General features: G+C 36.7%; 1 protein-coding gene and 2 pseudogenes across 1 annotated transcript; all 3 read right to left on the bottom strand.

Moving 5' to 3' along the window:
* Window positions 1-2,512: 2,512 nt before the first annotated feature.
* On the bottom strand, window positions 2,513-3,997 carry LOC145765351 (DNA polymerase epsilon subunit 3-like). Its single transcript, XM_082577154.1, has one exon. It carries the CDS (start codon window positions 3,905-3,907, stop codon window positions 3,455-3,457), a length of 453 nt encoding a protein of 150 aa, XP_082433280.1. The 5' UTR covers window positions 3,908-3,997; the 3' UTR covers window positions 2,513-3,454.
* A 2-nt stretch (window positions 3,998-3,999) lies between these two features.
* On the bottom strand, window positions 4,000-6,011 carry LOC145765350 (calumenin-A pseudogene; annotated as a pseudogene).
* A 4,123-nt stretch (window positions 6,012-10,134) lies between these two features.
* Window positions 10,135-11,031, bottom strand: LOC145788348 (calumenin pseudogene; annotated as a pseudogene).
* Between the last annotated feature and the right edge of the window lie 4,031 nt (window positions 11,032-15,062).

Below are 15,062 nucleotides of genomic sequence, written 5' to 3'. Positions count from 1 at the left end.
GATCGAGTGCCGCAGGAGCAGCTGCTTTGACTCAACTTTTGCGCTCGTACTTTGCCACGTTTGGTGTTCCTGAGGAAATATCTACAGATGGGGGTCCCGAATTTACTGCTGCCGTTACTGAACTCTTTCTTAAAAATTGGGGTGTGCAGCACCGCATATCGTCATCTTACTTCCCTCAATCTAATGGTCGAGCTGAGGTGGCTGTCAAAACTGTCAAACGCTTGCTCATGACTAATGTGAACCCAAACGGAGACCTGAACAACGATTCCTTCTTACGTGCATTGTTACAGTTGCGTAACACATCCGATCCTGACTGTGATATCTCTCCAGCAGAGATCGTGTTTGGTCACCCTCTGCGCGATGCATTCGGTTTTGTAAACCGCCTAGTCAAGTTCTCCAATCGTCACATTCGTAGTACATGGCGGGATACATGGAAGGCAAAGGAAGACGCCCTTCGTCTGCGAGCTGGTCGAACCGATAAGGCGCTGTCTCAGCATACTCGTCCTTTACGTACTTTACAATGTGGAAACCGCGTATTTATCCTAAACCAAAACGGTAACTATCCTCGAAAATGGGACAAAGTGGGAATGGTTGTCGAAACGTTGCCGCATGACAAATATGTAGTGAAAGTTGACGGGTCGGGCAGAATCACAAAACGGAATCGACGTTTCTTGCGAGTAATTCCACATACTAAAGCATGTGCCGATCCCATCCCTCCTCAACCAAACATCAATGCTCACCCACAGAGCCTCCCATCATCTTCTTTTGCCCAGCCTCCTGAAATGGACTACTGCCCTCCCCACCCTCCGCATCTCGAGATAGGCCCTAGCCCAGAAATTGGAGAATCACCGATGTTGCCTCTCGATGCAGATCACAGTCCGCCTGCACTCTCCTGCCCCACACCAGCCTCAAGCCCGAAGCTTTGTGAGCCACAGCACTCACCGGAACCTCCAAAGCAGCCGCTACCTTTCGATTCAGTGGAACCAACCGAACCCACAAGTGGAGTTCCTCATATTGAAAAATCGCCTGTTTTGCGCCGTTCTACGCGGTCCCGACGGCCGGCATTGGATTTAGACGCATCCTCTGGTCAATGGGTAATCAAGGGTTCGAGCTCGTAAGTCTACAGTTTCGCCTTACGAGCTGGGGGGGATGCACAAATGCCTGCAGTTAGCATGCTTCCTTGATTACTTTTGCACTCCTTTTGTCACGTGTACTCCGCGAGGCAGTACTCTGTTCTATTCGTATCATTTCATTCTGGCAGGCTAGCGAACAACAGCTTCTTTTGTTCTAGTTCTAGTGTTGAGTTTAACAATCTTACGTTGTGTATTTCGTTGCAGAAATTGCGATTCGATCATTTTTCTTTTGTTAATACATTTAAGAAAAATAACCGTCTTTGTTCAGTTATGTCTTGCTAACGAATTCGTGCCTAACTTTCAAAACAATCGAATTGATGGTAATTGTTTCAACTAGCTATTTAGAAACGACAAATCTTTTTCATCTCTAGCTTTAATAACAAAGCAAACAAATCGCCTGGATGCCGGAACAGAGCTACGTGTTTTAGAAACTTCTTTTTGATATCTCGTTTTCCTCACATAGGCTACCTGGCAGCGTAACAGTAGCAAATTTCCCACTGATATTGATTTTGTATGCAAATGAACATTTTCCTGTTTGAGTTGATTTGATTGCCGTTTTATTCCAATCTATGTCCTGAATACAAATCATCTACGCCAGTGGTTCCCAACCTTTTTGTCTTGGTGACCCCTTTAAAAATTTCGTAGATACCGCGACCCCCACTTATATTCTTTCCTAAATGCAAGTATACTATTAACGATTCTGCGCTAAGAACAACGTTGCAGAGAACACACTGTGGCTTCTCAACACTATTGGTCAATAAAGAAGCAAAGCCAAGGTTAATGTACTCTTCAACGTATTTTCGTTTTTTCTCCATAGAACGATGCTCCTTTTAACTATTTTTTAACAATCTCGGGTGTTGACTGATCTCTGTTGTCTAATATACAAGGCTACTTCGTTAATAGAGTTTCAATTTACACTTTTACAGTCGCAATAATGTTGTGCTACAAGCAATCCAAATGAAATGGCTAGCGGACCGGTACCTCGTCCTACTTACATTCACTTTTGTTGTTGCATGAGCAACAGCTTCGCGCCCCCCTATAAAATGCTCTGCGAACCCCGTGGGGGTCGCGACCCCCAGGTTGGGAACCACTGATCTACGCTAAAACCTTGCATTATGGTGCGCAACGACAACCTTGGTTTACAAAACGTTACAAATATTCATTCTATTCACTACGATTTTTGGTTGCAGGTCCGCGAAGATTTTTTTTAAATTTTGCCGGTCCCCCACTGTTAAAAGGTTGAGAACCACTGGCCTAAATGACCCATACTGTGAATACAAAATCCAATGGAAGCAATGCTCGCAAGATATTACAGGTAGACAAGCTGGAACCGTTGCATTTCTAATAAAATTCAACAACGCTAGCAATACTAAGCTGTCTCAAAAGCACAACTTTATTGGCATCTACTACAATGAAACAAACGAATTCAATTCTTGGCACTCGTAGCAAGAAATTCATTAAACGTTAAAAAGCATGACAAGGTGCAATGGAAGTTTCATAAACTTCAATGGCCAAAAATACTAACTTCGTGGTGCAGTATGCATGTCACTGGTGAAACCTAAGGGACATAGTTGACAAATAAGGATGTTTGCAGGGCTAAGGTTAAAAGCTAATGTTCCCTTTAGCTTCAGATGTTTGTTAAAACAAAACACTTTGCAACAAAATACATCGCAATAATTTTGTTTCGAACAGACCTTACATAATTAATAGAACAAGATTTATAGAACTTGTCGGCCGATCAAATGAGAAATTTCGAAAAGCAGTTTTACGAAACGCACTATCCGCGCATTAGATGAATGCCATGCATACAATCAATACAAGATTACAGGCGAGACTGCAAATCGTTTGGTGGAGCCCGATGGTACCTTGATAGTTTAATTAAGGCAGTATTGTTTAGCGTTTTAACAGAAATGACTAGAACTGTTTAAGATTTTTAGTGCATTAGTTGTTCTTTATCTTTTTCGTCAATGATCCAAAACAATCTGTAATATAGATCAACTTCGACCACTTATACCTTAAAGATTGCACGGTACACTAAACATTCTGTGATTTCGTTCAACTGTTGTTTCGACAAACCGTCCAATTTAATGTGAAACGTGTCATTGCCAATCTATGGCAACGCAAGATGTTGGGAAAACAAAAATATTTCCTACGATTTCATGATGACTTACAAAAAGTATTGTCATTGTTATACCATACTATATACGTCTCTCTCTAACTTCCTTGAAATGTAAACCAATGATGCAATAAGTAAACATGTGGCATCCATACAGAGGTAAGACTATTTTCCATACAACATTTTGTCGACTTTTGTAAGGCTTTCAGTCAATTGCTACCACTTCCGAGTCTTCGCTTTGTTGAATTTCAGAACTGTCATCCATATCTTTCATTTCAACATCCTCGTCTTCTCTTGCGGATGATAAATTCTCAACACTCGTGGTTTCTTTAGCTTTACGTCGTTTTTCAGAAGCAGCTTTTTTACCTTTCTGCTCAATCTTAAAAGCTTCCAAAAAGTCTTTTAATTGAGGAATGAAGCTTTCAAATTCCATATCTTCTAAAGCCTGAATAACATCTGTGTCTTTTAAGGTCTTCCTTTTCTGTTGTAAAGCAAAATTATTTGCACACGACGTGCAGTACAGTACAAAAACGCTAGCAGCTTTTGAGATTGCAGCACGAGACTCTTTGGATATTATGACACCGTCCGGCAGAGTATCTTTTATAATGCGTGCAATCACTGAGTTGGGGAGATTTAAGTCTTCAGGTTTTTCAGCCATAATGAAAAGCTCCTTCACAAACAACAAAAATTCCTATGTTCAAAGAAGTTATCTTCTTTCAAAAACCAGTCTTAAAAATGTAAATCTTGTTTCTTAAAATAAAATATGAATAATATTAATCTCCATAACTAAAATGTTTTAAGTTGGAAAGTAAAATATAGTAATACATTAACTTCTACAACCAAACAGTCTTGAATGGAACAACTAACAAGTAGTGGGGTGGCTGTCATAAGTTTTTTTTTCCACCGTTGTTATGTTATGCATTGCCTAGTAGTCATAGGCTACTGATACAAATAAGAAATGAAATTCGGTTTCAGGATCACAGTTTCTACAATCTACATAATAATAATTTGTCTTCAAAAGGAATCAAAACCGGCAGAACTAAGTTAACTTTTCTATCAGCAATTTTTAACTGGTTGATTGTATGCCAAAATAAACAAACACAAGAAAACATAAATAAATACAACGGTTGAAAATAAATAAAGTGAAAACACACGCAAAACTCACTCAACAGATCTATTTTTTTTATTTATGAACTAAAGCAATTTAACAAAGTACAATACCGGTACATTAAAGCTAAGATAATCAAAACCTACTACCGTACTAAAAGTTTTTTTTGTTTGTTGTTGGAAGTGGAACTAAAAGAAAATACCAAGACAAGTGTAATTGATTTGAAGGAATATAAAAAAATGGTCAAAATTAGTCAAGTGGCTGTGAGAAGTATTAAAACTTCAAAAAAATATATACATGTTTGTCGGCACTATAGGCCTACTGCACGAAGGTCATTGTATGAAAGAAAAACTGCATTGCTTTTGATCTTGAAAGCTAATAAATAACTATCATACTGCCCAATTGTCAACCTTGAAACTTTCCACTTGTTTCTAAAATTCATTATGACGTCGCAAGGTTTCCCCCCATTCTGTTGCTTGAGAATCAACAAAAGTATCATGATGGGCAATTATTTCTTCCTTTGTTAAGTTTCCATCATTGTCAATGTCAGCTTTGTAAATTAAATACTTAGCTTCTGCATTTGCATGATCATAATCTTTAGGCAACAACCAATCTTGAACTTCATCTACGTCCAATTTACCATCTCCATTATGATCTCTTGTGGAGGAAAACATCTCTCGCTCTTCTTTAAGCCACTCTGGCTCAACATCATCTTCTCCTCGAAAAGTATCACCAAGATATTCATCAAGATCAACAAAACCATCTCCGTTTTTATCAATTCCTTCAAGTGTTTCCAAAGCAACTATCTCCCTCATATGACGAAATTCTTCTGGATGCAAAAAAGCTCGGAATTCATCAACAGTGAGGTAACCATCACTATTAGTATCAGCCTTATTCCATTTTTGTGTATTTTTCTCCTTTAATTTTTTTTGAATGTTTTTATTCTCCTCTGATAACGATTCTGGATCATTTACCCCAAATGTAATTTTGTAATATTCATCCCAGTAAAGTTTTCCATCTTCATTTACATCATTGCTCTTAAATACCCTCTCAGCTTCATCCTGCATATAACGGGTTTGGGTATGCACTATCCAATTATCAAGTTCTTTTTCAGTAACCTTATTATCTTTATCTTCATCCATTTTGTCAACAATTAAACCAAGTCTTCGTTGACTTTCCTCTAAAGGTAGCTTATTCTGTCTCACATCCTCTTCCTGCTCCTGATCATCACTTGGTGAATCTGATTCACTGGACACTGATTCACTAGGTACCCGATCTCTTATACCGTCATCATCAGGTTTAATTGCTAAAGCCGTGCCAAGAAATAAAACTATTAACAAAAGGCGATGATTACTCATTCCTTAAATCATGCAGTTTAAGCTATACAATGAAAATTAATAATTTTAAGCCGGTAAAGAAAAACCATTAATGTAAAGTATAATAGCAATTTCAATGCCATTTCTCAATCATTAAACTGACATGTCTAAAATTATAGGAAAATAGCTTCCCATGTCTGTTACAATTAGGGACGTATCAATACCACTATGTTTGCCGATATCAATATCACTTTATAGAATACATATATTTTTACTTTAATGTTGCAAGAATACGTGGCAATGATAGTTAAACCAGGTTTAAACTTTGTTACAACAAAGAGCTTTATCACATAGTAGGCTCGGGTCTGCTACTATTCGATGAGTCCAATTTGGTGAGTCCGATTCGGTGAGTTCCTAACCTCTAACCCTAAAACGGCAATAATAATTAGGCTACGGTACCCAATAATATAAAAAAAAAATTGAAAAAGTCACTGAATAGGGATCGGACTCACCAAATCGGACTCACCGAAACGGGTCATTCCGAGTAGACTCATAGTTAACAGTTTTGCAAACTCAACAAAGATCTCCGTGAACCCTCTGAATATCATCACTGAGGTTTATAAAATAAAAGTAAAAAACTTCAGAACATTTTCAGTTTAGTTTGTTTTATCCTGACGACTATCACAGCAAAAAGCAACACAGGTTAAACATGGCAAGGGTAGAAGCGACAAAGCACAAATTATTTGTTACCTTACATTATTGCTTTGAATTGTTTGTGACATCACAATGTTAACAATAAAAAAGGATACGTCAATTGAATGTTCTGCAAATTAAAATTCTGTAAATTAAACAGTAAGATAAAGTGAGCCCTAAATGAACTGCTAAGTTTTAAAAAAACTAAGCAAATTCTTCTAAAAGACTTCACGTTAACGCAATTCAATCATTAGGTTACATCAGTGGTACTTTAAATTTTTGCTATTACGCATCCCTTTAGCAACGATCGCATGCTTTGCGTTTCCAATTTTGAACAAGTGCAGCATAGCGCCAAAAGCTTATTTGTTGATCTGGGTACATATCAGGGAAATGCTTGACACTGCCTTTTAGCAACTAGATTTTCAATCCGAGGTTCAACTCAAGAAACTTCTCAACCTAGATTAAGATAAATCTTCAACTCTCAGCCTGTCCTGGTCTTGATAGCAACTGCAGCAGAAAATGTAGCCTCACAAAGATATACGGAATTAAAACAAGTGAACATATAAGACAATTGCCCCACTACATTGAAAAAGTGGAAATAGAAAAGACGATTGCTAAGAGCACTAGGTTTTGTAAAATTGACTATCTCAACAATCAAGTTCAAAGCACACTCTTCAGTTCAGAACATAGATGCTAAGGCTTCACGGTAAATAATGAAATGAGTAGCAGACTACAAATAAATTGTTTTTCACTTTCAAAACAGACCAGATTGTAGACCAAGCACAACAGAAGCTCCATGTTCAAATAACCCTGCTGGCTGCTAGTGAGTCTATTCCCATAAAACTTAATTTTATCAAAATTTTTTAGTGCAAAATAAAATATGAAAACATATACTCATTATACTGTATATATATTAAAAAGACAGTTAAAAAAATTTTGCAAAAAAATTAAACACTGTTGTTGTAAAGCTTTCCGAATAATATTATAAATGATTGATGCCACCCAGGTTCCAACTTTGCAATTGTTTGAACAAGAGAGATGCAAATGAGATAACATTATCTCATTGCAATAATAAAGAAACAGACACCATGATTAACTATTCTGCAAATAGGTTTGGGAAAACTCTATGATTTCATGATGACTACAAAAAGTATTCCTAATGTCATACGATATATCTCTCTCTAACTTTCTTGACATGTAGAGTAGACCAATTAAACAATAAGTAAAGATAATATAACATTAAGGATACAAGAATATTTTTTTATCAAGCATTTTGTCGACTTTTGCTTGTTTTTCACTCTATTCGTTTGTATTTCACTTTCTAGGTTACAAATTGTTCAACAAAACTTGCAAACAATACTTCTTCAATAATCAAGACCTATAGAAGCGACATCCACTATATATATATAATATATACTTAATCTTATCTCCAATATCATTATTATTTCTTTTTTGCATTTCTTCCGTCCATATTTATTCTCTTTTTTGTTTTACCTTCTTCTTTGTTGTGTCAATTTGTCGTTGTGTCAAATTGTTTATTGTTGTGTCAAGTTGTTGTGCAACACTTGCAACGCAACTGTTTGAATGAGAGAGTGCAGACTCGACGACCTCTTACGCCATAATAGGGTTATGGTCTTTCGCGCTCTCTGATTGGTTGCACACTGTACTTTTGTTATATATATATATATATATATAAAAAAAAACAATGAAAACTATTAATACTACAAAAAGTGCTCAATGCCAAGCAAAAAGGCAAAGCAGAGCGAATTAAATCATTATATATTATATATTAAATTATATATTATATTATTAATTATATATTAAATCATGATTATATATATATATATATATACGTCTTGCTACGCATCCAAACAAAAATATAGAATATGACCAATTGACCATCCAACCATCCTATCTTTGATGTTTTGTTTGGTTGCGGGTTTTGAAAAGTAGAAAGTTTGCACCACCGGGTTTTGAAAATTGCCGGGGGGGCAAACTTTCTACCCGAATGATTGCTTACATTCAAAATGCTGATGTTTGTTTGTCAGCATTGATGTTTGTTTGCGTCTATCTGCCATTGTATATCGCCAAGCTTTATAATGTAGGCTCAGGCCTCGAACTTTACGGCGTACATGTCCGCCGTCACAACATGTGATGTCCGCGGGAAGTACCATCTAAATCGGTCATATTTGTCCGCCGAGAAATAACACAGGAACTAGCGATACAAATCGTCATTGCATAGCACGAACAATTGTTGCGATAATATATTTTCCAGCGCATTCTAGTGCGCATCTAGAAAATGTGAATACTGTATCCCTTAGCTTCCATTCAAGGAGGAAAACTTTCGATTTTTACGTTGCTTCAACGATTGATGACATTGAATCAGTGTAACAAAGGTGAATTCTTCGCTAAGAATCAATAGGAGTACAGGTACTTCTACACTAATCACGCGCAATTTAGTTCAAGTTTTACGTCACAATGTCTGGCTTTGATCTCCGAGTAATAATGATACGGCAAGGTTGGTTACTAAATTAGATCATACGAGTAGGCTATTACAGCAAGATGCAACAAAATTTGTTAAGTTTTGGTATTACAGTAAGAAAGAAAAGATCCAAGGAAAATTCACTTTCGCTCACATGACACGCAAAAATAAACTTAAAGAAAAAAGCCTGTGAAACTTTGCACAGCAGAAAATAGTAGCGTTGGTGTAGAAATTTTCCGACTCCTTCCCAGAGCATTGTGACACAAGCCACACGACCTCGTTCGGTGGGAGTTAATCAGTTATGTGACGTATTGACCAGCTACATGGCGCTTTGACTCTTCAAGCGCAAGTCGTTGGTCTGATAAAAGCCTTTCAGAGTGACTTTACTGATTTTTTAAAAAGCCTTCTAAAACCGTAGTTAGAGTTTTGAAATGGCGAAGAATTATTATCAAGATAAAGTAATTAAGCATGACGATCGACGGCTAAAACTGGTGTGTCCGCCGTGAGACTTAATTTGTCCGCCGAGATAGCTGCTCAGACCGGACACGTTTGTCCACTGTCAACAAAAACGAATTTCGAGGCCTGTAGGCTACTTCGAATTATATGCTGGTCACTTTGAACTTCAGCTCTTAATACGCGTAGATACTAAACCGAGCAAACAGCAAACTGCACCTCGTTATTGACACTACAAAGAAAAAACAAAGCAGAAGAAATCAAGAAAAACGTTTTTCAATCATTGTTACTATGCTTCAACGGCACCATGCTGGCGTTTATCAGCTACCGTACTTCTGTTTCTTTGGTTATCTTAGGAGCAGCGCTCTTGTTGCAACACGTAGATCTTTTAATTGAGATCGAGCCGCAATGAAGGTCAAACTAACGCAAATCTGAACTTATAAACATTTGATTTAGGATTTTTTTTAAATAATTTGCAGGGAGCAGCCCCCCCTGAGCTAAATTCACGGGGGGGCGCTGCCCCTCCTCCCCCCCGGAGTCGGCGCCTATGATATCATGTACAGTCATCTATAGGACACAGATTGACAAAAATATACAATCTGCTACATACGGTAAGCCTGCAAAGGTTTGAAATAGCTTCCTGAGGTAGGCTACTAAAGTGGTGACTGCTGTAATCTGTAGGCCTATCTATCAGTACTATACAATACCTTAGGCCAATTAGGCCATTGTATGAAACTAAATATCTAAATAGAAAACTACAAGCTGCCTTTGATGAAATAGCTAAACAATAACTATCATACTACCCAACTGGTAAACTAGAACACTTTAAACAATTAAAACTCATTATGACATCGCAAGGTGGCTCCCCATTCTGTTGCTTGAGAATCAACAAAAGTATCATGATGATGATGGGCAATTATTTCTTCTTTTGTTAAGTTTCCGTCGTTATCAATGTCAGCTTTGTAAATTAAATACATAGCTTCTTCATTTGCATGATCATAATCCCTAGGTAACAGCCAATTTTGGACTTTATCTATGTCCAGTTTACCATCTCCATTACGATCTCTTGTGGAGGAAAACATCTCCCGCTCTTGTTTAAGCCACTCATCATCTTCACTTCGAAAACTATTTGCTTCAAGATACTCATCGAGATCAATAAAACCATTTATATTTGTATCAATCTCTTCAAGTGTTTCCAAAGCAACTATCTCCCTCGTATGACGAAATTCTTCTGGATGCAAAAAAGCTAGAAATTCATTAACAGTGAGGTAACCATCACTATTAGTATCGGCCTTAATCCATTTTCGAGTGTTTTTTTCTTTCAACTTTAAGAAAATACTATTGTTCTTTGATAATAATTCTGGATTATTCTTTTCAAATGTGATTTTGTTATATTCATCCCAATAAAGTTTTCCATCTTCATCCACATCATTTTTCTTGAATGCATTTTCAGTTTCATCATGCATGTAACGGGTTTGGGTATACACTATCCAATTATCCAGTTCTTTTTCAGTAACCTTATTATCCTTATCTTCATCCATTTTGTCAACAATTAAACCAAGTCTTTGTTGACTTTCTTCTAAAGGTAGCTTATTCTGTCTCACATCCTCTTCCTGCTCATCATTTGGTGACTCTGATTCACTAAGTATCTGATCTCTCATACTGTTGTCATCAGGATTAATTGCAAAAGCAGTACCAAGAAACAAAACCATAAACAAATGATAACCCATACCTTAAATCATGCAGTTTTAGCTATATAGTCAAAATTTAATAATTAAAGCCAGCGAAGTAAATTCATTATTGGAAATGCAATAGTACACCACCATCCAACACTTTCAATACTACTTTGTCAATTCATTGTCTAACTGTAAAACCTACAAACCACATCCTATTTGCACTTTTTGTCATGCAAAACAAATGAAATTGCGGGCGGTTTAAAATCTACAAGCCCCCAGCCTTTATTGTTTGTTCTTTAGAAAGGATTTTAAATTACCTTCGCAACAGCCTTGATAGGAAAAATAAGTTCACAGAAGTATAACTACTGATATCAGTGTCTAAAATGCCAGAATGGCCCGTTTCGGTGAGTTCCCTATTCGGTGAGAGCCATTTTCGGTGAGAGCCCTATTCGGTGATTTTTTTTAAATTATTGGGTACCGTAGCCTAATTATCATTGCTGTTATAGGGTTAGGGGTTAAGGGGTAGGGGATAGGGGTTAAAGGTTAGGGGTAAGGGTTACGGGTTAGGGTCTTATTTTAACGTTTAGCGACGTTAAAACGATGTAAAAGCGGCAATGATAATTAGGCTACGGTACCCAATAATTTTCAATAAAATACCGAATAGGGCTCTCACCGAAAAGGCTCTCACCGAATCGGACTCACCGAATCGTAGCAGACCCCTAAAATGCAATGAATTGAGCTTCGCTTTCAACAGCATGATTGCAGCTTACTTTACAATGTAGGCTAGATATTAACGACCTGTTTAAGCCTGCTGCTGAGGCATTCCATTATATACATAATTCAACAAATCCAAATAACCACTAAGTCTTCAATTTTGATGACTAAAGCATATGTCATACTATGTGAAAAATGCATCTCGGCAAAAAAAAAATTTTGAAAATCGAACAAGCGGTTTTTGAGATATCGCGTTCTGAAGTTTTGTGGCTGTCACTAGGTGGCGCTGTTGATGTTTCCAATGTTTTTTGATTTTAGGGTTATATTTGAGGTAGAAAGTCGGTTGAAGTGTCTATTCCAACATTTTTCATGATGCAGAATTCAAAAATGATGTCAATTTTAGTCTACAAGAATTAGCTAAGGAGTTGTGTGGCATTTAAAAAAAATTGGGGGACCAAATGCCAACCCCCAAATTTCCATGTGGGTAACAAGATATCCCAAAATTTTTTTTAGTTCTTTAAAGTTTCTTGCGTATACTTCATGATAATATACTGTTTATTTATGAGACTTTTGTCCTTTTTGCACAATGCAACCTTTCATCAAAGACTTGCATGAGAGGTTATATGATCTATTAATGCAATATTTGAATGATGCACGCTTATGATGTCATAATAACAATTACAGATTTTCCCAAAAAACTTTTTTTATTGTGAAAATTGCTCAGGAAAACCAGCCCTTGTTTCAAAATTGCAGTCAAATTTTGTTTTCCAGGGCAATTTTCACAATGAAAAAAGTTTTTTGGGGAAATCTGTAATTTGTTATTGTGACATCATAAGCAAGCATCATTCAAATGTTGCATTAATAGATCTTTGATATAAGGTTGCATTGTGCAAAAAGGACAAAAGTCTCATAAAAAAATATTATACTATCATGAAGTATATATGCAAGAAACTTTCAAGAACAGAATTTTTTTTCGGGATATCTCGTTACCCACATGACATTTTGAGGGTTGGCATTTGGTCCCCCAAACTTTTTAAAATGTCCCATAACTTCTTAGCTAATGCTTTTAGACTAAAATTGAGACCATTTTTGAACTCTGCATTATGAAAAATGGTGGAATAGACACTTCAACCAACTTTCTACCCCTAATATAACCCTAAAATTGAAAAACATGGGGAACATCAACAGCGCCACCTAGTGACAGCAACAAAATTTCAAAACGCGATATCTCACAAACCACTTGTCCGATTTAAAAAAAAATTTTTTTGCCCAAGTTCAAATTTTGAAAACAACAACATATATCAAAACCAACACCTTTTGAAACCTAGTGGTTACATTTCTTTCTAAAATTTGTTGAATTATAATGGAATGCCTCTGCTGCGAGTTTGCTGTGGTAACAGCAGGTTCCACCAGCTTTTGAACCACAGTTCCCTAGATATGTGATATGGCGAATACCACAGCACACTTGCTGCATCAGCCTAAAACAGGTCTTTATTATCTACATTGTAAAAAAAACTGTCAAAAAATGTTTCAACCCTGACCAACTTCAAACAAATCTTCTTTTCAATCATACTGTTTTGCCATTTGGCAATCGCACACTCTAGTAGTTCATTGCTTTAATAGCTCTTGTTTCTCATTGCATTATCGCTTGTTTTCTGCTTGCTTTTCTTTTTGCTATTAAGGTGTGTACAATTCAGAAAGGTTATATGAGATACATTGTTTGTTTGTATCCTACTTAGTGTTTATGAAACGATGACAGTAAGAATTTGATTTCATGAGTAAAAATCATCATCACCAAAATTTAATCCATAATTGGCTTCCATACCTATGCAAACAATACTTGCCCACTTGCCTATGCAACCCACTTTTCCTGCGCCTTCACCTTTGTCAGAGCTTCTCTAACTACTGTACTTTAAGCTTGTTTAGTTATAACTACACTACCCTATATGCAAAATTTAACAAGAAAACTTTGCATGGAATTAGCTCTACCTTATGATATGGTAAAATATAAGCTCACCACTTTCAGTGAAAAACCATGTAGCCATACCAATCCAAAAAACGCAACTAAAATCAAAACAAGCCTAAGAACCCGTGCCTAAGAACCACGAAACAAGCCTAAGAACCCGAACCCGTGACAAACAAGCCTAAGAACCCGTGACTGCTGAATTTTTCTAATAACTTCAAAATAAATCTCCCTAAGATCCAATTTCGCGGGAAAACCGCAGAACTGATTACTGAAATTTTGGTGCCTGAGCCCTGAATGCCGTGCCAATGTTCTCGGAAAAACCTAGAACATCACACAACTAAGGCGAAAGAAAAAATTGAATTGAGTCCTGTCTTTGTCATGAGTTACCAAGGGGGTGGGGGGGGATTTATATACCAGTCCCAGGTATACAAGTCCCCCCACCCCCCTTGGTAACTCATGACAAAGACAGGACTCAATAGTCATGGCTCTTTCGCCTTAGTTGTGTGATGTTCTAGGCGTTACCAATGTTCTCACCAATCGGCGTTGCCAGTAATTTTTTGAAATCAAGCAAATGAAATATGAAAACAAACACCCCTAAAACAGGCAAATCTACACAAAAACAAACCCAGAATTTGCTCAACTTTGGCATGAATTTAGTCAAACATCTACAGTAATAATTCCACACATACAATAACGGGCTCTCAACGGCTGTAAGATACATAATAACCAACCTGGTTCTGGACGATTTGTGTAACAGTTTAGGGGAAGACACTACTTGAAATGATGCACCACACAAAAGATTTTCAATGAAGACTGAGTCTAAAAACAGATGTGGATTGTGCTGCACAATAACTTCACGTTTAGGACAGAAGAGGCAGAAAATATCACGATAAAAATAAAGACATTGTGGGAAATTTTCGAGAATCATAACACGATGCAAAACAATAAACATAACACCATAAACGCTTAGTTTGCATGCTGCTCTAAGCTGGCCGGCAACCACAAAGGTAGACAATAAACTAAATAAAGGCAGTTTATAATTCAATAACAGCGCAATAAACATTATAAATACGTAAACCGACAATTTTCTTTTACAAATTTTTTACGTCTAATAGTAAATTTTCTCCAACAAGTTTTTGTGAAGCGTTTACAAACCACGGTTTTGTAAAACAATTCATCAGTATTATTTTTTACTTCTCGGATGTTGTAAAACGTCATTTAAAAAAATCACAAAAAAGCATTTCATTTCTTCAACGTAGTAGGCCTAAGAATATTTATAGAATTGTAGGCACGTTGTTTCAACAAAGAAGCCATTTTTTGGCAATATAAAGTTATAGAAAATAATTTGCAATCATGCAAATGTTTGGAAAGAATCTAGGAAGTCTTCTTACAATCTGGCACAAAA

This window comes from Aplidium turbinatum, chromosome 2 (genome assembly GCF_918807975.1).
Source record: "Aplidium turbinatum chromosome 2, kaAplTurb1.1, whole genome shotgun sequence".
Classification (NCBI taxonomy): domain Eukaryota; kingdom Metazoa; phylum Chordata; class Ascidiacea; order Aplousobranchia; family Polyclinidae; genus Aplidium; species Aplidium turbinatum.
The sequence above is the reverse complement of the archived record's forward strand: the minus strand, read 5'-3'. Positions and strand labels throughout refer to the sequence as shown.